Source organism: Canis lupus, chromosome 1 (assembly GCF_048164855.1).
Source record: "Canis lupus baileyi chromosome 1, mCanLup2.hap1, whole genome shotgun sequence".
In the NCBI taxonomy this organism is placed as follows: Eukaryota; Metazoa; Chordata; class Mammalia; order Carnivora; family Canidae; genus Canis; species Canis lupus.
Genome location: NC_132838.1, coordinates 106,729,694 through 106,753,410, shown reverse-complemented (window position 1 = coordinate 106,753,410; position 23,717 = coordinate 106,729,694). Strand labels below are relative to the sequence as shown.

The window sequence follows — 23,717 nt, the reverse complement described above, 5'->3', positions numbered from 1 at the left end:
GCACTACCGTGTTGCCATGGCAATTACAAGGCACAGGTGAACCAAGACCTGGTCAAGGCAGCCCTCTCAGACTAGCTACTATGAGTGGGGAGGCGGCAAGTTGGCTGCAGGGGCAGCTACAACAAGTTAAAGGGGAAACCAAAGCCCAGATCGGGAAGACTACTCTAGAGAGGTAGCCATGATGGAGTGGTGGGCACTAGGTCTCATGGTGGCCCCAGGAGCCACTCATGATGAACCCAACACCATGTTGAAGCAGCATACTGGAAAGGCTACTTCGCCAAGGCAGCCACGTTGAATTGGTGACGATGGCAAAAGTGCTCATGACCTGCTTGTTGGTTCTTAAGTGGCCGATCTTTATTAACTTTAATACTTCATCTTTCTGGCCCTGAGGTAGGGTTCTTTGATCTCTGGTCCTTTGGTGACCTCAAAGGATATTGGAGGAATCAGAGTCCCCAGAGTTCAGAGGTCTGTGGGTCAAGTCTGGCTTCCATGTCTTCTTGAAGCTGGGTATAAGAAAGAGTTTGTCTCAGAGGCTTTGGCCTACAGGTGTATCAGCAATTGTAGGGAAAGTGGGGAGGGTTTTGTGCTTACCTAGAAGGTGGGGGGAGTGGGTGTTTCCAGAGGAAGAGGCCCCACAGGTTTCAATGCCTCCACCTTCAAGGACCCGTGCCCCTCCCTTCCCCCTGGCAGTATAGGGAACTGGGCATTTGGTTTGGTCGACCCCAGTCCTTCAGGGTCCAGGGGTCCCCTCCCCATATTCCACTAAGGTCAAAGGGAGAGAGGCTGGGGGTGGGGTGGGGTGCCCGATTAGGAAACTATATAGCCACCTGGGCTAGTGTACCCAAGGTCCTGCAGACCCTGCCCGGCCCTGAGATCCTGCTGTGTCTACAAACATCTCATACCCTTTCAAGACTCAGGAGTCGGGCCTTCATGATCACCTCCACTCTCAACACAGGAATCCGGGCCCCCAGCCCCTCCCCAAGGGAGTCTAGGTCCCCAAGCCCTCACCTCCGGTTAGTCCAAATTCCCAGCTGCTTCCTCCCTCGGACCCAGGAGTCCGACCCCAGCTCCGCCCCCTCCCCACCTCCGGCCCTGCCCCTCCCCACACCTCCTCCCGCTCGATCAGATCGTCCTCCTCTTCATCCTCGTCGTCCTCATCATACTCTCCATCCTCCATCGTCAAGTACTCCTGCGTGAAGGGCACGGCTCCCTCGGCCGAATGGAAGCGCAGGCGGTAGAGCAGCCGCACCCACTGGCCGAACTCGCGGTCTCGGGTCTCGGGCGGGGCCCGCAGCTGCAGGTAGAAGGCGCGGCCGGTGCGGAACTTGACCTTAAGCTGCCAGCGGCTTTCATCGTGGACGAAGAGCTGGACGAACTGCAAAGGGAACAGCCTGGGAGGGCGGGAGGGGAGGCCTCAGCTCCCAACCCCCCCTGGCCCGACAGCCTCGCGGTCCTTAGCACCTTCAGGGTCCGGGGCGCCCACCTCGACGCCCCTCTCTTGGCCCAGAGAATCCTTTTTCACTTTCTCTGCCTCGTGAATTTTATCCCCAGAGCACCTTTGTGCCTCCCGCTGATCCTTCTCGTAGATAGCTGCCTTCTAGAAATGTCCACTTGGATGTTGGAATGACATTGGATACACAACAGGTCCAGTGACCAAATTCCTGACCTCCCCAACCCAAACCTGCTCCTGTCTCCATCTTCCGCATCTTAACTACATCCTCCCACTTGCTGGGTCAGAAATCGTGGAGTTGCGCCCGACCCAAATTCCTCCTATCTTCATCCAATCCTGCCACCAAGTCCTGATGGCTCTCCTGTTAAAATGTATCCACGATCCGACCTCATCTAACTCCTTCCGCCACCAGCCCAGGCCTGCCACCAGAGAATTTCCCGGCTGGGCGGTTTCCTCAGCCTTCTCCGTTCTTTTCCCACGCGGCCGCCAGAGGGCGCCCCTCAACCCCTGAGTTCAAGTTCCTCCCTTGGCTCAGAGTAAAGGAAAGTCTGCATGCACCTTGACCCGCCAGGCCCTGCGGGGTCGGCCTCCTCTGTTTACCTCTCTGCCCACTCCCCTCGCTCACTCAGCCCCAGCAACATTGGCCTGGTTGCTGTGCCATAAACCTACCAGGCTTGCTCCTACCTCAGGACCACTGCACAGGCTGGGAAATCATCCTCCAGCCAGCCCCATGGCTTGACCCCATAATCTTATGTCTTTCTCAAGAAGCACCTTCTCAGGGAGAGGTCTGTTTACAACCCGTGGCCTATTTACAATCGTGTCCACCCTTGCAGACCTCCCCACCCTCAACCTCTTCTGGTCTCCACAGACCTTACTCTGTTGGACAAATTGTCATTTATTCTGTCTGCTATCCCAGTAGGAGGTGAATTTGCAGGCAGAAGTCTCATTCTGTTCACTGCTGCTTCCCCAAGAACCCAGAGCTCACACATGGTAGGTAGGTGCTCAATGGATGCTCGTTGAGAGGGTTGATAATTTGGCACAGGTCCACAGCGGGGATTTGAACCCAAGTCTTACCCATTTTCTTAACCACCACACCGGGTAGCCACATAGCACCCTTTGGCACAGCAATACTACCTCTAGGAATTGATCATATAGACCCCCTCACACCTGTGCGCATGGATGCCCTCTGCCTGCCACACTGGCCATGATCTCAAGACACTGGGCACAACATCACTGTCCCTTAGCAGGTGGCTCCATCTGTTATGACACTCCCCAAATAGAAGAGTAACTGTTTGTGTCTACAAAGCGCTGGCCCTGTGCTGTTCCAAGCACTCCACAAACATTTCCTGTTTATCTCCTGACAGCCCCAGAAAGCAGGCTCTCCTCTTATCCCCGTTCCAGATGGGGAAACTGAGGCACAGACAAGTAGGGAACTTGGCCCACGCCAGTGAAGAAGAGGTGAAGCCATGATTTGAACCCAGACAGGAAGCTGGGAATTTGTTCAAGGACATTCCCTATCTATGTGGTAACAGCGCCGGATGCAAGCTTGGTTTTCAAGCTTGTGTTATGTCCAGAAAAGGATCTGGTGGTTGTTCTTAGGCTCGTCTGAAATGAATGTCGCTATAGTGCTGGTGAGGGAGTGAGCGGAGTGGAAAAGTAGCATGCATCTGCAGCTGATTTCAAAGGAAGGGCGAACATACACTTGTCATATGCTGGTCAGAACCGGCCCAGGATAGCTCCCAGCTGCAAGCAGCTTAGAACCGAGGGCCTAAGGGCAGGATGAGTCTTGATGTTTCATTTGCAGACCAAGTTCAGTGTTTTTACCTTGGTGGTATGTTTATTTGGGAAGAGGGGTGTTGAGGGGGATTATGGGGGTCCGAGCACCCCTCAGCATTGCTCTTAGTGTCCCTCTGCCTGCAGGTAATGACTCAGTGAGCAGTGGGATATGATTGGTAGGATAAGATCAGCACTGATGAGAAAAGGAGCAGTATAGGAGAGAATATGCCCAGAGCACCTGAAGGCATCAGCATGCTGCTTTGTGGAAGATTCCAAACTTCTACAGGGAAGATACATAAAGGCTGTAAGTAGCCTTACTTTAGTTTAGGTCAGAATCAGATTCTGCCACCAAGTTGGTTTCAAAAAAACTTTTTAGATTTCAGAATTGCAGACAAAGGACTGTGGACGCCTATGTGTGCGTGTGTGTGATGTAAGTCAGTCCTTCTTTCCTTCCTTCCTTCCTTCCCTCCCTTTTTTTCATTAACTGTCATATGTGGTCAAAAAAGTGAAAGCCACTGGCAGAATGTTTTTGTAAATACACTATATGTATGTAAATGTTTTGTTGTTTGCAGCTGGAGTTGGAGGCAGGAGCTTAGGGTGGGCGGAAGGTGTTATCTTGTGCTATGTATGTTTTGTACCTTGGAGTTGTTTGCATTACTTTTTCAATGAGAAAACAAAGACCCAAATGGGGTAGTGTTTAGTGTGGCACTGGAGCTCAAGAATCTTGAGGTTAGTAATGAGGAGCCTGAGATTCCAATCCCAACCCAACCCCTGACCCGCTGTGGGTCTCTGGATAAAGTGGCCCCCTCTCTGAGCCTCAGGTTATCCCTTCAAAGGATGGAGGGGCCACATCATATAAGAGTATGTCAGAGATGAGATTACTCACGTGGCCTAGGGGGCTCATGGTATGCAGGAGGCACTGCATACATGGTTATTCTTCTGATTCTCGCCAGGGTGGGGCTGAGGACTGTCCCTCTCATGTCCATCTATCTGATTTCTCATCCCTGTAGTACCCCTCCCTTTGTTCTTCTGGGTGTACAGCAGCCCACAGTGGGCTGGCAACCATCCAAGACTCCCGGCCCTGGGAGTCATCTGTGAAAGGAAATGCTGCAGGGTGGGGGCCCAGGATGCCCAGAGCTGGGGAAGGAGGAAGTCTAGGCTGGGATGGGGGCAGTCACCCAAAGAGCTGCAGGCGTCCATTATCCTTGGCAGGCCCGGCCAGCAGCAACAGATCTGGGAGTTCCAGGGCTGGACTGGAGGCTGCCACCCCCATGGTGACTTTGTTGGCGACTTCTCCTAACCGGGTCACCTGGGGCCAGGGGTTAGAGGTTAGAAGCAAGATAGATGGAAGGCAGGATTGGCAGAATTAGGGGTCATGAACCAAGTGTATTAAACACCAAGTCCGGGTTCAGATATCCTGGGGTCAGAGGTTGAGCTATCCGGGTGTGAAGTGAAAATGAACCAAGGGAATTGGAGGCCAGGGTCCATAGAGAAGCTAAAGGTCTAGAGGCATGGAGGGGTGTGTGTGTGGGGGGGGTTGATCCAGAATCCCAGGATATGAACGTTATGGGCAAATGGTCAGAAGTAGGCAGAGCAGGGGTTCCCCGAGTCAGGAGGTCAGGACTCAAGCCCAGGGCCCGTGTCAGGGGGTTCTGAGACTCCACACCTGCACAAAGTTGCTCTCAAAGATGGGGAAGTCTCGCAGCTGGTCGAACTCGCCGCTCAGGAGGTGGCGCTGGAGCCGTCCGGGCCGGCCCGTGGGATAGGCTGGAACCAGGGGGCATTCTACAGGGGCGAAGTTCAGGGGTCCAGTCCAGGAGACTGGGCCGGGGCCCCCCAGCCGGTAGGGCCCAGGGAGGTCCGGCTCTGAGGGTAGGGGAATCGGGGCTACCAGTCTTCGTATCGCGGGCCCCATCCCTCACCTGGCCCAACCCTGCCAGGCCGGGCTCCGCCTCTCACCTGCCATCCCACCAGGTCCCGCCTCACCTGCTCCACCGGGGGCCGGCTTAGTCTCGGGCCCCCGCATCATCGCAACGCCCCGCCCCATGGGGAGAGCGGAGGGAGGGGCCGGCCGAGAAAACAGGTGGGTGGGGCCGCGGACTCTATCCCTTCACGACGCGGCGGACCCGGCTTGAACGTCATCAGGGAAACGCCCGTTATTGTGACGTCTCCCAGCGGGCGGTGCCCAGAGACCTGGATGATGTGCCGGCCACCTAGCTGACGTCAGACCCCGGGAGCGGGAGGGCACTGGTGCGCAGGCGCAAAGAACTGGCGCGCAGGCGCAAAGAACTGGCGCGCAGGCGCAAAGAACTGGCTCCGGCTCAGGATCACGCCGCTCCACAGCGCCCGGCTCGAGCCCGTCCGGGACTAGTGGGAGGGGGTCAAAATGGCGGCGGCCGGTGCTGTGGTTACTCGGCTGTTCCTGCTCTTGCTGATGGCGGCAGCAGCCCCCAGCCGGGCTCGGGGCAGTGGCTGCCGGTCCGGGGCCGCTCTGCGAGGGGTGAGTACTCATTGGCTCCTCACGGGGAGCGAGGCTGACGAAAATCCTGGGTCTCGGGTGTTTCGGTCCGGTAAGGTGCGAACGAGGCATTGCACGGCCAAGAGGGAAGAAGAGGTCAAAGTGAGGCTAGTTGGGAAGGCTCTGTCTGGCTCGTGAATATGCATGAGGGGGCGGGGCTCGGACGAGAGCTTGGCTTTCCGTGCTCTAAAAGCGAGGACACGCCGAAGGAGGTTGCGGCAAGATCAGCTTGTTAACGAGGGAACGCTAGGGAGCCGCAGTCGTTAAATATGCATGAGGGGGTGTGGCCTGAGCGGAACCTTGGCGAATCAGACGTAGGGGCGGCAGAGACGAAACCGACTGGGAGGCTCTGGAGTGATCGCGTAGAGTTGTGCCTCTTGAGTACGCTTTGAGGAGGGCGGGATCTTGATTTGAAGGATTAAAATCTGGCCCCGCGGTTCCGCAGGTGTGAGGGGTTGCGTAGATGCAAGGGCGTGGTTGGTGGATGCGGAGGTAGGAGAAATATGGATTTGGAGAAATACACGGCGAGGAGCCTTGGATGTACTTGATAAGGGGCGGAATCCCGGCGGCGGCGTGGCTATTGTGGCTGTTAAGGTGAAAACGAGGCTACTTGTATATTAGATTGGGGAAGAAGCGCAGGTATCCTTTAACCCGCGAATGTTTATGATGTTAGGCGTGAAGATAGTTGCCTTGGAACTGGAGATGGTTGCCTTGGAAACAAGGAGACGCTTCTCTGCAGGCTTTGGCTTTCTAGGGACCGTCCAGATCATGAATTTTTATGAGTGGACGGTTCCCGGTGGAATCGTGGGCAAGTGTCAGTGTTTGGATATGAACATGAGAGTAAGGTTACTTCCTCAGCCTGTGTCTGGCTTGGGGTCCTTGGGTCCTGCCCTGCCGAGGGCTCTGATAGTCCTCACTTAGGGACCTCTCTCTCACCTGCAGGCAGGAGCAGAAGGTCGAGAGAGTGAGGGCTGCGGCACCGTGGGGCTGCTGCTGGAGCACTCATTCGAGATCGGTGAGTCCAGCAACGTCCTCGCCTGGGCGTTTACCCGGTGCCATGTGAAGTCAAAAAGTTGGGTCTGGGTGCCACCCAATGTGAGACACACCATCCATCTACTAAAAGCTTTGCCCCCAGAGTGTGTTTGCATTATTCCGGGGAGATTGGGGCAGGGAGGGCAGGAGAGAGAATAACTCTACCTTTGAAAAACTCCCTTTACCTGTGAAACAAATCCTAGTTTCAGAAAGGCCAGTGCAGCAGTAATGACCTCAGAGCAGACTTTTCAGAGCAGTCACCCTGTGCCCCACACTAGGGACTCGCTGCTCTGCATGTATTTGCTCAAATGCCCTCACAGGCGTCATGCAACGCAGGAGGTATTCGAGACAGCCACCATTTTCCAGAAGGGGAAACTGAGGCTTGGGCAGGGTACCACACAAGGTCCTTCTGTAAGTGAATGGTAGAGCTAGGCCCTACTCTACAGCTCAGCCTAATTAACTATGATCCAGGTGTTCAGATTCCCAGGGCATAGATGTCACTATGGCCCAAAGGTCCAAGGCCCCAAAGTCTGGGGCTTTTGTTAGAAACACTAAAGTGGGGACCCTCCACAGCCCTGACTCAGACCCTGGCATCCTCCTGGGAAAGCCCCACTGGTTCTCACGTGGCCCACTGGTTGGAAGCCCCTGGATTTTGCAGCTGGGAGAACTGAGGTCAGAGATTAGGTGACTATCCCTGGGTCACATGGAAAGGCCAAGACAGGGCTTAGGAGCTGTGATGTTCAGACATCTGCCCTGTGAGATAGGAGGGCAGCATATGGGAGGGTGTCCCCACTTTGCAGGTGGGTAAATGGGGGCTTGGGAGGGGGAAGCAGTGTGGTCATTGCAAGGGTTGAGGGGCCCAGTGGTGGGGTGGCTGTTGAGCCCTGACTCCCCACAGATGACAGTGCTCACTTTCGGAAGCGGGGCTCCCTGCTCTGGAACCAGCAGGATGGCACTTTGTCCCTGTCGCAGCGGCAGCTCAACGAGGAGGAGCGGGGCCGGCTCCGGGTGAGCAGGGGGCCCAGGGCTTGGCTGGGGTATAGGGGAACCTGTGCCTTGGAGCATGACATGCATGCCTCACGTACCCATGCCATTTCTTCTGCCCAGCACATCCCCTTCTCCCACAGTTTTCATATAGTTAGCTCCTCTCACCCTTCCAGATTCAGCCAAGATACTTTATATTCAGGAGGAGATTTGCTTGGGAGGAGAAAGAGATCTCTAAGAGCTGTAGTTAAACAGAGGATGGTTATCTCTACCATAGCCTCCTTCATGGCTTCCTCGAGGGCCGGGCTGTGGCTAGGCCTGGCTTGGTCCTCTCTAGGGATGGTGCAAGTAGGAGGAGGTGCGGTAGGCCAGAGGAGGAGAAAAAGGAGGGGCAGGGAGAGAAGCTGTCTTTTAGAGACAGCTCATAGAAGCTACCACAGTCCGCTGCCACTCTCTCCCTTTGACCAGATGTAGTGGCTGGGGAGGCGGGTTGCATTGTGCCAGATACATGCCCGTGGACACCTTCCCTGTGGGGAGTGGTCCACCCCAAGCAGCCTTCCTGTAGGGTTCCCACGTGGTGCTTTGTCACAGCTGCTTCCCAAGAGAATTTGTTGCTCCTGTGACTGGCGAGTCCAGGTACAGGTGGGCCTGGGTGCAGCTGGATCCAGGTTTGAGGGAAGTGTCCCTGGGACTCACTCCATCCCTGGGCTGGGCTCTACTCCCCTTAAGATGGCTTCTCCCCCAGCTGGAGCACCCAGGGGCTCCTGGCCTCACTCATCAGCAGGGCGACCCACTAGGAAAAGTCCTGGGCTAGAGAGAAGGGGATGCTGGCTGAGCAGGACTGGTCTGGGCCTGGCGTGGGCCACACATCATCCTTCTCCCTGCCACCCTCCTCCTCTGTCCTGCAGGATGTGGCAGCCCTGAATGGCTTATACCGTGTCCGGGTCCCTCAGCGTCCTGGGGTCCCTGATGGCGCAGAAGCTGGTGGCTACGTTTCCTCTTTTGTCCCCGCGGTGAGTCAGCAATGGGGACCATCCTCTCTTCTCTCCTCCCTCCTTCTTCCTCCTATCTGCCCCAGCCTGGCTTCTGTTGTCTGTGCCCCTGTGTTTATGGACCTGGCCCTGCCCCCAAGGGTCTCCTGGGCTGGAGGGGGACATTCCAGGTGCTGGGCCCTTTAATGGGACAGTGTGGGCCCTCAGAGGGAGGCTGTTGCCCTTCGGCTCGTGTCCAAGGGAGGAGGGAACCGTGAGGGCTTTGAAAGATCCTTCTGGGCCCTGTGAGAGGGGCTGGGAGGCATGGGTGGCTGGACGTGGGCAAGGTCTGGGTGGCAACCCCATCCCCCTCCCCCTCCCCAGTGTTCCCTGGTGGAGTCTCACCTGTCAGACCAGCTGACACTGCACGTGGACGTGGCTGGCAACGTGGTGGGGGTGTCAGTGGTGACGCACCCCGGGGGTTGCAGGGGCCACGAGGTGGAGGACGTGGACCTGGAACTTTTCAACACTTCAGTGCACCTACAGCCGCCCGCCACTGCCCCAGGGTGAGGACACACAGGGCACAGTTGCCCCAGGGTGAGGGTGTGCGGTGTGGGTGTGTGGGGTGCAGATGTTCCAGGGTCAGAGCCAGGGCACGGCTGCAGGGCAGGGGGGCCACAGCCCTATCTCGGGCTCAGCCATCCTGCTGCTGCCTTTGCTGTGTCCCTGTCAGCGGCCCCAGCCCCTTACCCTGTCTCCTTCTCTGCCCACCCTTAGTCCTGAGACAGCCGCCTTCATCGAGCGTCTGGAGATGGAGCAGGCCCAGAAGGCCAAGAACCCCCAGGAACAGAAGTCCTTTTTCGCCAAATATGTGAGTGGAGCTCTGCGTGCCCCTGCTCCCTTCCCTCCTGAGTCCCCCCTCTGCCCTGCTCTCTCCCATGGCCCTTGGCCTGCTCCTCATCCTCCAGGCCTCCTGTGTGTGGGGCTTCCTTGTCGCCTCCAGGCGTGTCTGTCCGGCCATGTCCCTGGCACCTGGGCTGAGCCCAAGGCCTGGACAGAGTGGGTGAGGACCATGGAGCCCTGCGCCGTGCCTCTGCCTGTGTTTGCTCACTGGCAGCGGTCATGGGGTGTCCAGGCTCAGCAGATGGGGCCAGCCCAGAGCCTGACAGTTCTGGGAAGCAGGGACAGCCTCTCAGGCTGGGGCTGATGGGTACAGGCAGTGTCAGTCTAGAACCGAGGCCTGTCTGGAAGTGCAGTGAGGAGGGCTGTGGTCAGGGGAGGGATGGGGTTGGTACTGGGAAGAGGCTGGGGTGAGGCCTGAGCTGGGCCAGTGCTTCGAGGCTGAAGAAGAGAGTGAGGCAGAGATTTCAATGGGACGGGGAGATTTGGAAAGGAGAGTGGGTTTGGGGAGAGGCACTTAGGGAAGCGGGGCTGTGGGTGGAGGTGCTCAGGAGGCTGGTCTGGAACTGGAGAGGGGCTTCTGTGCTGCTGGTCTGGGGCAAGTAGGAGGAGCTGGGGGGCACCGGGGCAGAAGGCTGGTCCACCTGAGACAAATGCAGGGGCAGCAGAGGCCACTGTGTTTGGGAGAATGCCAAGGCCTACTGCCTTGAGTGTGGTGCCTTTGGGGCCTCAGTTAGTTTGCCAGTAGCTCCTGACAACTGAACTGCAGGGAAACTGAGGTGCAGAGAGACCAGGAACCCACTGCCTCAGTTCCGCCCTCCCCGTGGGCGCCATCAGTCCTGACCTGTGCCCCCTCCCTCCTCAGTGGCACCTCGTCCTCGGGGGGGCCGTGTTGCTCACAGCCCTGCGTCCTGCTGCCCCGGGGCCCACGCCGCCGCCGCAGGAGGCCTGAGTGAGGACTGAGCCCCCTCCCGCCTCTACTCTCCCTGCACCCCACCAGCCCTTCCCTATCCTGTAGTAATGTAGGGGACCTGGGCCCCCTTCCCTCACATGGCCTCCCCTCACGCCGGCTTGCCCACCTTCCCCGCCTGGGGGGGGAGTGCAGTCATACTCACTCCTCTTCTTTTTGTCTCTCTCTCTCTCTGTCTGTCTGTCCATTGTCCTGTCCTCCCACCTGGCCCACAGTGGATGTACATCATTCCCGTCGTCCTGTTCCTCATGATGTCAGGAGCGCCAGATGCTGGGGGCCAGGGAGGGGGTGGTGGCGGGGGTGGTGGTGGGGGCAGTGGCCGCTGAGGGGCTGGGGCCTGTCAGATCCCTGGTCCTCTCTCATCCAGGCTACTCCCTTCCTGCCCAGAGTGCTCCTATCCTTGATCATCCCAAGAAGGATTTGCTAGCTCCTCCCATCTCCATCCCATGAGGGCAGGAGGACACCCCTCCCCAGGAGTCCTTTCCCTCTGGGTGGATGGGTAACCAGATTCTGGTGCACCCTTCCTGCCCCTGTGGTCCCTTTGGAGCCCCAAAGACTTCCTCTTGCCCACAGCGTGAAGCTCAAGCTCCCCTTCCAGCTCTGACCCTGTGTCTGTCCTCCCCACCCCCAAGCCTCATAGTTTGGGAACATGCCGACTTCTCTCCAGCCTCTGTGCCTTTGTTCGTGGTCCTATCCTGCCTGTCCCCGGCTGGACTAGATGGTCCTCCTAATTTGTCTGACACTGGATGGGGCCACGCACTTCCCACCTGTGTGCCCTTGAGGGGCCTGGTACAGAGCAGGTGCAGGCTGGCCCCATTCCTCCCAGCAGCCCTGCCTTGGGACCCTGCTCTGACCTTTATCTGCCCATGGCTCTGAGCAGGACTTTAGCTTTCCTGCCCTGTCAGCATGCCAAGCCTTCCATAGGATTTGGGGCATGAAGAAATGGTGTTTTGTTTTGTCTTTACATTTATTTATTTATTCATGAGAGCGAGAGAGAGAGAGGGAGAGAGAGGCAGAGAGGCAGAGTCAGAGGCAGGCTCCATACAGGGAGCCCAATGTGGGACTCGATCCCGGATCCCAGGATCACGCCCTGAGCCGAAGGCAGATGCCCATCCGCTGAGCCACCCAGGTGTCAAGAAATGGTGTTTAAAGTGAAAACAAAGCAAGCTAACCTTTAGTATAGAGTCAAGGGCCGGATGATATAAATAGAACCCCTTCCCCTGTCTGGAGTGTCTTCCCTGGGAGGAGGCACCAGGAGAGGACTGCCTGGCCTTTCGTATTTATCACCCCCCCCCTTATCTATGTAAAAATATTGACAATATATTGAAATACATCAATGTTTTGAAAAGGTACAACTTCCAGCAACCAAATCCAACTGTTGATTTGGTTCCAAGGAAGTCCTGCTGTACAGACTTTATTGAACCTTGCTCTTTGCTTCACACGTTACTCGGAAACACACAGAAGCGGCTGTCACGGTCGCTGTAATGCCTGCGTGATGCTCCATGGTGTTTTATGGCAGTTTATTAAACTGTTCCCCAGATGTTCAACATTTATTGTCTTACTCGATATGGTTATAAATAGCGCTACAGCGAGTGCTGTCCAGTCTCTCTTTGGTGAGTTTGAGTGATTTCCTGGGGACGTGTGACCAGAAGTGGAGTGACTGTGGCAGACTGGAAACACTTATGAAAAAGTAACACAGTCACGTGGCTCGACCGTTAAAACAGTATAAAAGGTGCGTGGTGGGTTCCCGCCCATTTGATTTGCTTATTTCCTCTCCTAGTGTGTTTGCCAGCACAGGCAAACAGGGACGCACATTCTCCTCCTTTCTCTGCAACATGGAAGTAGTGAATTCCTTACACTGCCTCGCACTTGACTTGCTTCTTGGCTCCTACACAGTATGTTCTGGTAACTTCTCCTAGTGGGGGAGTGGCCTTGTCTTTTATGTCCCACCAGAGACATGCACCAGAGCTCATGCAACCTGGACTCCACCTACTGATGTTACTGTTGTCACTGGTGCAGATGTAACCAAGCTAAAACCCCCAGAACCCAAATGGCTGGGCAAAGGGAGGTGGCATTTGTAAATGTGATTCATATTGCTGAGTCGCCCTCCACAGAGCGAACCCCAATCGCCACTTTCCCCATGGTTGCACCAACATGGCTCAAACTTTCCCATGTCATCCTTAGGCTCTGCATCTGTCTCAAGAGGGAAGTGGAGCACGGTAGCACCACTGGGATTTCCTGAAAACTGTTCTTGTCCATTGTTCCAGGGCAGCATTTATGATTTTGAATGCCTCCTGTGATTTGTCTGATGTTGCTGACACCTCAGGCCACCCTGTCTGTTTTCTGGTACCTGTAGATCCCTGTCTGGTGGTGGCCCTTCCTCTGGTCCTTCTCTTCCCTCCAACCCCGCCAAGCCACTCCCTGCTGCATTGTGACCCAGCCTAAGAGTCCCAAACCATCCCCTATTTGTACTTCCTCAGTATTTTCTTTGACTATGTTGTTGTATCACATACCTGCCAGCAGTGGGAGTTATTGTTTGACCGGTTTCTCTGTGGCTTGAATACATAAAACAGTGTCCCAGAGGTGCCCTGACTTGGCATTTCTTTCTCAGCCAGCGTGTGCTGTGTTCTCTACTCCGCGTGAATTCTTTTGCTCCCCCTCTGAGATTGCCCCCCTGGTGCTGCCTGGTGAACAGGGTTCAGACTCTGCCTTCCTAACCCTTTGTTTCACTGGCAGGTGCTTTCTTGCCCCAGGCATTTGTGGGTCCATTTTGTCAATTTTTAGTAGATGGGGATTGAATTCTTTACCTGTCTGATGGCCTTTTTTGCTCTAAGACTCTCTCTCACTCTGGGACCAGTAGAGTTAATCTTCTGGTATATTCCAGTCAATGTCTGAGTTAGTTCAGGCTCCTTGGGGCTCTGGCCTCATTAAACTTTTCTAATTCTCGCCTGTCCCTGGAGAGCTCATTTTATTGATGATTTCATCTTATTGACCAGGGGAGCCAGGGATATAGCCTGGACCTCAAAAGATGCCATAAGATCCAAAGCAAAGAGCCTTCTGCTCACCCCAGCCAGGCACCTACCTGTTCCCTTCACAGGGGGATGCCTGAGTTTCCAGCCTCCTGCGCATCGCTTTGGAGCTAGTCTCTCCATAAGCAAGCAGATATGTATGTAAATAGTTTTACCAAAGTGTGTCGCTCTATTTTTTTTTCCTCCCTATATAAGTTGGAGAGTTTTTTCCTATCTTAGATCTTGGATATAAAGTGGGTCCTCATCCTGTGATGTGGCGGGCTTAGAGGTGATTTCAGGGTCCCCCTGGATGGACCTCTGGGCTGTTTCTGGCAGTGCTGTGGGAATCCCCACGTGCCTGCATCATTTGGCACACGCGCGTGTGTGTCTGCAGGTCACATTGCCAGGTGAGGACTGGCCGAGGGTGGTCTCGGCCACCTCCCATCTTCCCTGGAGCCGCTCTTGCTGATCACCCCCAAAGCCATCTCCAGCCCAGACTCCCCTCCCGGTCTCCCGACCCGTGGCTACCTTCTCTAGGGTGTGCCTCTGGGAGAATTGGTGCCACCTGTCCACCACCAGTCAGAGCTCCTCCAGGAGTCCTTACCCTAGTAAGCGGTGCTACCACCTACATGGCCTCCCAGATCAGAGCACTGCTGTGCCTTACTCTGCTGTTCCTTCCTGCCTCACCCCTTTTCTTGTCCCCATGGCCCCAGCCCTAGCCTCCCCCTCCCCGACTCGGAACATCAGCCCAGTCTCCTTCCTGGCCTCATGGAGGGGACTTCTGGCACTAGGGCTGCCCCTACTCCTAGCCCTGCCATGGCTCCCCAGTGCCCTCAGGACAAAACCCCAGCTCCTTAGCCTGGCCCTTGAGGTGTGTTAGTTTCTGACCTATTCCTCCATTTCAGTTTCATTGTCGGGCACCCCCCAGCCTTAATGAATGAGTCCCTCAGATACCACCAAGCCAGGCTACAGGCACCTTCTACACCCCAATATCCCTCCCTCTCTGTCTCCATGGAACTTAGTGCCCATTCTCTCTTCCTACACCCTCACCCTGGCCTCCTGACTCTTGGTCTATCTAAGATGAAAGAGCACCTGCAAAGTAAATGCTCAGTGAAAGGACTGCCTCCCTCCCCAGTCTCCATCCTCACTTTTTGATGCCCTTTGCCCGGTGAAATGTTACCAGCTCCCTGGCATTTAGGAAAACCCCTTTCCCAGCCCAGTGTTCCATATTGTTATTTAGGTGTACTTGGACAGGCAATTTTTTAAAATATATAAGGCTGATTTTAATATTTTAAGACTCTCCTATCCCAGATTTGCATTGTAGCAAGTGGCTTTTGGAAAGAGTTCCATAGGCTCCTTTATTTAACCCATCAGAGAGAGACTTCATGGTGAGGATCAGGGTCCAATCCCTGGGGCCTCTAGCCAGCAGTCAGTCACCTTTGCCTGCACCCACCTTCCGTTCAGCAAGGCATGATGGCGTCATTGCAAAGGAAAACTTGATCTGGCCCAGTTCCTAGAAACAGGCTCCCAAGCAAACTGTAAACCAAATCCCACTCTCCTTTGTTTGCCATAGTAGTCACGTATACATTTCCATGGCAGTGCAGGAGAGAATCCACCCAAGGGATGAGTTGAAAACACGACATCTGGAGGTTTAGGTTGACATACCAAGGAACTTGCGGGCTATGATGTTTACATACTGACTAGGAGTAAAATGTTCCCTTTTACAGAATTTTGCTTGAGACTATTCCCAGCAGCTAATACAGCTGGGATACAGTCCCGTCTTCCATCAGCTGGTGGTGATGAACGATTCCACCTCGCCCAAGAATGCCTCTCAGGCCCATAGGATACTCTCCTGGGTGTTCTGGGGGAGGTCAGGCCCACATGGCCCTCTTGCTGAAAAGAAGTGCCTTGCAGGGGGGTCGGGGTGGGGGTGCTCTTGGCCCCTGGGAAGGTCGGGGTTTCCATGAAGCCTTTGTCCCAGTAGATGCCAGTCCTCCAGAACACGAGTGTCGATTTTCTCATCTGTGAACGGGGAGTCGGGAAGTCTTGTGCTCCATGCCAGTGCTCCATGCAGCTGCCTGAGGAAGAAAAGATGGTGGTGGGTTGGGGAGAAGAACCGGGCAGAAAGGAGGCAGCCCCCTTCTCACCAAGCTCAGACAGGAGTCTGGGGATCAGCAGAGTGGAGAGGGAGCCAATTCCTGGCCCAGCCAGTCTGTCCTGCCACTTACACGCAAATCTCTTTAGGCAACTCACACCCCGTCTCAGGGCCAGTTCCTCACGTCCTCCTTCCTGGGCTGGGTGGCAGGCCTCATTCCTCCGGGCAGTGGCCAGCATCCAGGACAGAAAAGAGAGAAAATGGGTGTCACCAAGGCCCTTCCACCACCAGGGGCTCCTGGCGTGGGAGCCCTGCTCTTGCCACACACCTGGCACCTATCCCTAGGAGGATGTCAGCTCAGAACCTCAGGGAGGGAGAGGGATGGTCGGTCAAGGGAAAGGACCTCAGGGCTCACGTGGAGCATGCAGAAGCCTCGCTGACAGGAGACTGGGAGGCTCGGGTCAGAGGAAAGGAGGCCAGTGGAGGGGAAAGATCTGAGAGGAGAGGGAGCATAGGTGACAGACTCAGGGGGAAAAGGAACGGAGAGATACTGGAAAGAGAAGACAGGAGAGAAGGCAAGGAAGCCAGCAGGAGAGGGGAGCAAGGAGGCAGGAGATGAGAGAGAAGACAGGCTGGGGGGAGGTCCTGGGAGAAGGAGGCATAAGGGAAGAAGAAAGGAGACCCTGGCACCCGAGAGCGAGGCTGGGGGCAGGAGAAGGAGGGAGAGGGACCGAGGGATAGAGTTGGAAATGGAAGGCAGAGCAGAGAGGATGGGCAGGGAGGAGGGAGACGAGAAGGGGGGGGGGGTGCGGAGCGGCAGGGAGCAGTTGGGAGCAGCTGAGACCCACGAGAGAGCCACGGAGTAAGAAGGCCGAGGGGCGAGGGGCAGGAAGGAGCGGAGAGCTGGCTGGCAGCCAGGGGGCCGAGGCCGAGGCCAAGCGGGGCCGGGCAGGGGAGCAGGCCGAGCAAGGGGAGAGAAGCAGACGGGAAACAGGAAAGGATAGAAAGGCAGACCGGAGGGCAGCCCCGGTGGCGCAGCGGTTTGGCGCCGCCTGCGGCCTGGGGTGTGACCCTAGAGACTCGGGATCGGGTCCCACATCGGGCTCCCTGCATGGAGCCTGCTTCTCCCTCTTCCTGTGTCTCTGCTTCTCTCTGTGTGTCTAAGGATAAATAAATAAAATCTTTTTAAAAAAAATTTTTAAGGCACACTGGAGCGTGGAGAGCGGGCCGGCGGGGAAGACCAGGGCAGAGGCGGCGAGAGGCTGAGAAAGGAGGGGTGAGGGAGGGGCGGGGAGCGGAGGTGAGAGAAGTGGCGGAAAAAAGGTTGGAGAGAGAGCGCGCCGCGCGAGGACCAGGCTGAGAAGAGTGAGGTGTGGAGTGAGGGGTGACTGTGTCACAGCGGGTGTAGGGGCGGCGGGAGCGCGACAGGAGCAGGAGGGGGATACGGGGGGGTCGGGGAGGAGAACGCGGGCGGGAAGAGGGGGCCCGCCGCGGCCACGGCACGCACGCGCACACAGCCAGGCACGGGCGCGCGCGCGGACAGGTACGGCACAGGCGCGCGCACGCCCCGAGGCCCGGGCCCGGCCCGCCCGGGAGGGAGTCCGGGGAGACGCGACGAGACGGGGGAGCCCGAGAGCGAGGGTAGAGCGAAGGGCGGGTGACGCCCGGCCGCGGAGACACGGCTCCCGCGTCAGCCGCCACCCCGGGGAAGCGGCGCGGAGCCCGCGGCGCGCCGAAGGAGCCGGGAGACGTAGGGGACCAAAGGAACGACGGCGCTAGAGCCCGACGAGAGGGAAGGGAGGGTTTGCAGCCTCCCGGGAGGTGACGCCCGTGCAGCCCCGTCCCGGTGCGCGAGGAGCTGCGGGGACCTGCAGGCCGCTGGTCCCGGGCGCTGGCGGGACGTGACGGGAGTCGCGTGGAAACATCAATCACGGGGCCACTGTGCGGAGGCAGGAGACGCGTATCACTAGCTCGCGGGGCGCCCCTCCCGCCCCGTTGGTGCCAGAGGGGCCTCCCCGCCGTTGGAGGCGGCCGGGGCGGGGGGTGTCCGCAGGGGTGCTGACCGCGGGGGGCAGGGGGCAGGTGTGGGAGGAAGAGAGACCGAGAGACCGGAGACGGTGAGGAAGCCTCGGGGAAATGGGAGGGGGAGAGACGGGGCGTGGAGCGGGGTAGAGGCGCCGCGGCGGGAAGGCCCCCGGCGGGGAGAAGACGGAGGAGCAGGGAGGAGGGAAAGAGCGAACGAAAGAAGGCACAGGAAGAGCCCAGTGAGAGTGTGGAGGGGAGAGACGGGGTGGGGGCGTGGGGGGAGCCGGTGTTTGTGTGAGGGTCGAGAGGGAGAGAGAGCGGGAAGCGGGGAGCGCAAGGAACAACCAGGAGAGCAGCGGGCCGGCGTGAGGCGCAGGCATCAGGGAGGCGGAGGCCGGGAGCCGAGGCAGAGGAGAGGCGGAGAGGCAGCCGGGGACGGGGTGCGGAGGCCGCGCGGCTGCGGCGCTGCGGTGGGACCCGGACGCGCCCGGGACAAGACCCGTCCTCACCTCCGGGGCCACGCGGCGGGTAGACGAGGGGGCAGCGGGACAGCGGGCGTGGGGTGGACTCGAGTCCTGAGGAAAGGAGACGAGCTCCCAGACAGGGACAGGGAGCCAGACTGGCTGGGGGTGGGCGGACAGAGATGCAGAAGGGCAAGCGCGACGTTTCCGGAGAGATGGGGGAGTGTGTGGGAACTAACGAGGAACTCGGAGGAACACGATGACAGGAGTAAAGAAAACCCGCGTGAGGGTGTGCGGGGAGAGACGCAGGTCAGGAGCGAGAGGAGCGGAGGGGGAAGAGGAGGAGGGGGAAGGGAAGGAGGAAGGGGAGAGGAGGAGGACACAATCAAGAAGGTGTGAGCAAAAGAAACTAGAAACTAGTGTGAGGAGGAAAGTGTGTCACAGACGAGGCAGAGAGAAGGGGGGAGGAGGGGGACAGAGGAACAGGTGAGAAAGAAAAAAGATGAGTGAGACATAGGGGATCAGAGTCAGAGAGAGGGAGAGAGTCTGAGAGTCAGAGAGAGGGAGAGTCTGAGAGAGTCAGATCTCAGAGAGACAGAATTGGAGAGAGCCTGAGAGAGAGATCTCTGAGAGACAGAGTCTGAGAGTGAGAGAGAACGTGTGACAGAGAGAGTCAGAGTCAGAGAGAGAATCAGAGAGAGAATCTGAGAGTCAGAGAGAGATCTCTGAGACAGAGAGAGAGTCTGAGAGAGACAGAGACAGAGTCTGAGAGAATCAGAGTCACAGAGAGTCAGATCTCTGAGAGAGACAGAGAGAAGGTTAGAGTCAGAGAGAGAGACAGAGTCTGAGTCAGAGATCTCTGAGAGACATTCATAGACTGCCTGAGAGACAGCGACAGAGGGAGAGAAAGAGACAGAGTCTGAGGGAGAGACAGGAATTCAGAAAGAGAGTCTGAGTCTGAGAAAGTGAGTCTGAAAGAATCTGAGAGAGTCAGAGAGAGCGAGACAGTCTGAAAGAGAGAGTCTGAGAGCGACAGAGAGAGAGTCTGAGAGTCTAAGAGGGAGTCAGAGAGTCTGAGAGAAAGAGTCTGAGAAAGACAGAGGGAGAGTCAGAGAGACAGAGTCAGAGAGAGACAGAGTCATAGATCTCTGAGAGAGACAGAGAGAGGGTCAGAGTCTGAGAAAGAGTCTGAAAGACAGAGTCAGAGACACAGTCAGAGAGAGTGAGAGACAGTCTGAGAGAGAGAGAGAGAGAGAGATCTTTGAGAGAGACAAAGAGAGTCAGAGTCTGAGAGACAGAATCCGAGTCAGAGAATGTTGGAGAGAGATCTCTGAGAGAGACTAAGTCAGAGTCAGAGAGAGAGTCTGAGAGAGAGAGAGAGAATTTGAGAGAGTCAGAGTCTAAGAGAGAATTCAGAGAGAGTCTGAGAGAGTCAGAAATTCAGAGAGAAAATCAGAGAGAGAGAGCCTGAGAGAGTCTGAGTGAGAATCTGAGAGAGAGAGTCTGAGTGAGAGACAGAGAGTCCGAAAGAGAGACAGAGTCAGAGAGTCAGCGAGAGAGTCTGAGAGAGAGTCAGAGATCTCTGAGAGAGACACAGAGAGAATCTAAGATAAAGTCTGAAAGATTCTGAGTCAGAGAGAGATAGTGTCAGAGATCTCTGAGAGAGACAGTCTGAGAGACAGTCTGAGAGAGACAGAGAGAATCTGAGAGTCAGAGTCTGAGAACCTAAGAGAGATTCAGAAAGAGTCTGAGAGAGAGAGAGATTCAGAGAGAGAGTCAGAGAGAGAGATTCTGAGGGGGAGAGAGTCTGAGAGAGAAAGACAGAAAGTCTGAGAGAGAAAGAGAGTCTGAGAGACAGAGAGAAAGAGTCTGAGATGGAAAGAGAGTCAAAAAGAGAGAGAGAAAGTCAGAGGGTCTGAGAGAGGGAAAGAGAGAGACAGTCTGCGAGAATCTGAGAGAGGGTCTGAGAGTGTCTGAAAGAGAGTCTGAGAGAGACAGAGACAGAGAATCCGAGACAGAGTCAGAGAGTCTAAAAGAGAGAGACTTTGAGAGAGTCTGAGAAAGAGAGAGTTTGAGAGAGAGTCAGAGAGAAGGAGTCTGAGAGAGCCTCAGAGAGAGAGAGAGACAGATAGTCCGAGAGAGAGAGAGAGACAGAGACAGAGTCTGAGAGAGAGTCTGAGAGAGACAGAGAATCTGAGAGAGAGACAGAGAGAGAGTCTAAAAGAAAGAGTCTGAGAGACTCTGAGAGAGACAGTTTGAGAGAGTCAGAGAGGAGTATGAGAGAGTCTAAGAGAGAGAGAGAGAGTCTCAGAGGGAGAGAGATAATCTGAGAGAGAGACAGAGACAGAGTCAGAATCTGAGAGAAGAGAGAGTCTGAGAGAGACAGAATCTGAGAGAGAGACAGAGAGAGTCTGAGAGACTCTGAGAGAGAGAGAGACAGTTTGAGAGAGAGTCAGAGAGGAGTCTGAGAGAGTCTAAGAGAAAGAGAGAGACAGGGTCAGAGAGAGAGTCTGAGAGAGAGTCTGAGAGAGAGAGAGAGACAGATAGTCCAGTCCGAGAGAGAGACAGAAACAGAGAAAGTCAGAGTCTGAGAGAGAGAGAGAGAGTTGGAGAGAGACAGAGAATCTGAGAGAGAGACAGAGAGAGTCTGAAAGAGAGAGTCTGAAAGACTCTGAGAGAGAGACAGTTTGAGAGAGAGTCAGAGAGGAGTCTGAGAGAGTCTAAGAGAAAGAGAGAGAGAGACAGAGTCAGAGAGAGAGAGTCTAAGAGAGAGAGAGAGAGAGAGATAGTCCAGTCCGAGAGAGAGACAGAGAGAGAGAGTCTGAGAGAGACAGTTTGAGAGAGTCAGAGAGGAGTCTGAGAGAGTCTAAGAGAGAGAGTCTCAGAGAGAGAGATAGTTTGAGAAAGAGACAGAGTCAGAATCTGAGAGAGAGTCTGAGAGAGACAGAATCTGAGAGAGAGTCTGAAAGAGAGAAAGAGTCTGAGAGACTCTGAGAGAGAGACAGTTTGAGAGGGAGAGAGAGTCAGAGAGGAGTCTGAGAGACAGAGAGAGAGAGTCAGAGGGAGGCAGAGAGAGTCTGAGAGAGAGACAGAGTACGAGAGAGAGAGTCAGAGAGAGTCTGAGAATCTGAGTGAGAGAGAGTCAGAGAAAGAGACAGAGTCTGAGAGAGAGTCAGAATCAGAAAGAGAGTCAGAGAGAGATAAGAAAAGAGAAGACGCAAGAGAATGGGGGTGGGGTGACAGAGCAAGGGAAAGGGAGAGATGGAGGGGGACAGCAGGCCAGTTACCTTCCCCTTCTGACTTTCAGTTTCCTTATCTGCTGCTCCATGTGCAGGGTGCCCTGAGGCAGGGCCGGGAGAGATAGTAACTCATGGTTTAATGGCCAGAAGAATCAATGCCTCCCATCTTCTGTTCTAGTACTTTCTATATTACTTTCTCTCTTGTTCTTAATTCAGTTCCTTTGTCCCTCCTCTATACCACAGAGTGACTATTATCCACATTTTTTTTTTCTGATGAAGAAATCAAATGGGAGCCCAAATCTGTTGTCACCATCTCTGTGGGGGGGAAGATGATCTGCTGCTTCTCTGGTGATGGTGACTGAGACTCCTAGAGTGCCCCTAAATCCCCTCTGCCTAGAAAATTCAGAGCTTCCACTATGAGAAGGAAGAAATAGAGGGAGAAGCCAGTGGAGTGGAAGAGGGAGGGCAGGACAGAAGGTTTTAATGAGAGGTGTCAGTGTGTGTAAATTACCTAGCATACAGTTGGTGCTCTATTAGTGCCCCTTCCCTTTCCTAATGGAGAGCACTGAGAGCAGGAAGGAAGAGGAGGCAGCAGAGAGGAAGGGAAAGGGGGAAGGAGATTGTGAGGAAGGGAGGTTGTGCTTATAAAGGGCAAGCACACAGTAGGTGCTCAATAAATGTCCACTCCTATTTTCAGGAGAGAGGAGACAAGTCAGAAAGGTGAAGAAACCACCACAGAGGAAAAATGGGAGGAAAGACAGCCTGAGGAGAATGAGAGAGAGAGAGAGAAAGAGTCATTGGTGGAAATTGCTGGGCATATAGTAGGTGCTTATTAAGTATGAGTTCTTTTCCCAGGAGAAACAAGAAAGGTGGGGAGGTGAAGTTCCAGCAGAGACAATGAACAGAAGTTGCGAGGGAAGGAGACAATACATGTAAAGCAGTGGGCACACAGTAGGCACTTAATGGCCATTCCCCTTCCTGCTGGTGAGCACAGAAAAAGCAGCCTGGAGGAGGGAAGGAAGCAGAGAGGAGGAGAGAAGGAAGAACAGAGCCTGTGAGACGAGCAATGACAGGCAGTGGATATGAAGGAGCAGCACAGAGTAGGTGCTTAATATATGCCTATTTCCTCCCCCAGGAGAGAGCAGACAGGGCAGAGAGCAGACAGGGCAGAGAAGCCCAGGTGAAGAAATGAAGAAGAGAGAGAGTGTGTAGGTTAGGCTGTGAGTACACAGGAAGCGCTCAATAAATGCACATTGGCTTCCTAGAGGGGGAGAGAGAACAAGATGGAAAGGAAGGTGCAGGTACAGGCGAAGGGAAAGGAAGGTTGGCTGAGGAGGTTGAGGGCAGAGAAAGCCAGAGGCTGGTGGAGCAGAAGGGAGGAGGTGACCTCGAGAAGAATTGGCAACGGAGAGGAGACACAGGGAGGAGGCGGTGCAGGCAAATCGTGGGATACACAGCAGGTGCTTGGTAAATGCTTGTTTTCTCACCCAAAAGAGGGCCTAGAGAACATAGGGAAGGGAGAAGCTGGCAGAGCAAGAGGGGGACAGGGAGAGAGGCAAGAGGAGATAAAATGGGATGATTGCCTGGCATACAGTTGGTGCTCCATAGGTGCTTGTTCTCTTCCCCAAGAAAGAACAGATGGAGCAGAAATGAAGAAATAGGGAAAATTGAGGGGGAGAGGAGCATAAGGAGATTGTCTGGCATACAATAGGTGCTCAATAAATGCCCAATTCTTTCCCTGGCAGACAGCAAAAAGCAGCAGAGGGTAGCAGAGCTCACAGGTCAGTGAAATAGGTTGAGAGGAGAGAAAGCACAGGCGATTGCTTTAGCCTACCATGGGTGCTCAGTAAATGTGTTTTCTTTGCCTTGGAAAAGAGCATAGAGCCCAGAACCACAAGGAGGGAACAGAGAAGAAACAGGAGAGGAAGAGGGTGTGAGGAAGGGAGAGAAGATGTGTAAACTACCTGGCATACAGTAGGTGCTCAATATGTGTTCATTCCCTCCCCTAGGAGGGAGCAGAAAGAAAGGGGAGGCCATCAGGAGAGGGGGAAGAAAGGAATTGGGGGAGAAAGAGGTGTAGTAAGAGAGGAGACAGGGTTTGTAAATTTCCGAAGACACAGTAGGTGCTCCACAAATGTGCATTCTTGGCCCAGGAGACCAGACAGTCATGAAGTGCAAGGGATCAGGGTGCAAGGGACAAGAGAGCTCGAGCACAGGCCCAGAGGAAACAAACACTGGGAACTTAAAAAAAAAAAAAAAAAAAAAAGGTCCCGTTTCCTCCTCAGAAT

At 55.3% G+C, this 23,717-nt stretch overlaps 2 protein-coding genes across 4 annotated transcripts; one reads left to right on the top strand and one right to left on the bottom strand.

The window, feature by feature from the left end:
• Positions 1–329: 329 nt before the first annotated feature.
• On the bottom strand, positions 330–5,460 carry GARIN5A (golgi associated RAB2 interactor 5A). 2 transcript variants are annotated; one of them, XM_072770274.1, is made up of 5 exons: positions 5,213–5,460; positions 4,893–5,011; positions 4,405–4,535; positions 1,109–1,391; positions 330–503 (listed from the first exon to the last, which is right to left on the bottom strand). In XM_072770274.1, exons 1-5 carry the CDS (start codon positions 5,271–5,273, stop codon positions 444–446), a joined length of 654 nt encoding a protein of 217 aa, XP_072626375.1. In that variant the 5' UTR covers positions 5,274–5,460; the 3' UTR covers positions 330–443. The 2 variants fall into 2 exon arrangements, with proteins under 2 accessions (XP_072626375.1, XP_072626368.1); XM_072770267.1 differs by having other exon boundaries at positions 5,186–5,457.
• A 29-nt stretch (positions 5,461–5,489) lies between these two features.
• EMC10 (ER membrane protein complex subunit 10) lies at positions 5,490–12,148 on the top strand. Of its 2 annotated transcripts, XM_072770254.1 has the most exons (8): positions 5,490–5,726; positions 6,687–6,759; positions 7,675–7,784; positions 8,669–8,773; positions 9,116–9,297; positions 9,509–9,602; positions 10,497–10,583; positions 10,817–10,902. In XM_072770254.1, the coding sequence occupies exons 1-7, from the start codon at positions 5,613–5,615 to the stop codon at positions 10,581–10,583; spliced, it is 765 nt and encodes a 254-aa protein (XP_072626355.1). In that variant the 5' UTR covers positions 5,490–5,612; the 3' UTR covers positions 10,817–10,902. The 2 variants fall into 2 exon arrangements, with proteins under 2 accessions (XP_072626355.1, XP_072626354.1); XM_072770253.1 differs by lacking the exon at positions 10,497–10,583 and having other exon boundaries at positions 5,493–5,726; positions 10,817–12,148.
• Positions 12,149–23,717: the final 11,569 nt, after the last annotated feature.

Bases quoted from the DNA above. Each gene is read 5' to 3' on its own strand.
- EMC10 (XM_072770253.1), top strand. From the start codon at position 5,613: ATGGCGGCGGCCGGTGCTGTGGTTACTCGGCTGTTCCTGCTCTTGCTG. The intron at 5,727-6,686 runs GTGAGTACTCAT...TCTCACCTGCAG, and splicing joins CCGGGGCCGCTCTGCGAGGG to GCAGGAGCAGAAGGTCGAGA. The intron at 9,298-9,508 runs GTGAGGACACAC...GCCCACCCTTAG, and splicing joins CCGCCCGCCACTGCCCCAGG to TCCTGAGACAGCCGCCTTCA.
- GARIN5A (XM_072770267.1), bottom strand. From the start codon at position 5,273: ATGGGGCGGGGCGTTGCGATGATGCGGGGGCCCGAGACTAAGCCGGCC. The intron at 5,012-5,185 runs GTGAGAGGCGGA...TCGCCCCTGTAG, and splicing joins GGGACCTGGTGGGATGGCAG to AATGCCCCCTGGTTCCAGCC. The intron at 4,536-4,892 runs GTGTGGAGTCTC...CCCTGGCCCCAG, and splicing joins TTGAGAGCAACTTTGTGCAG to GTGACCCGGTTAGGAGAAGT.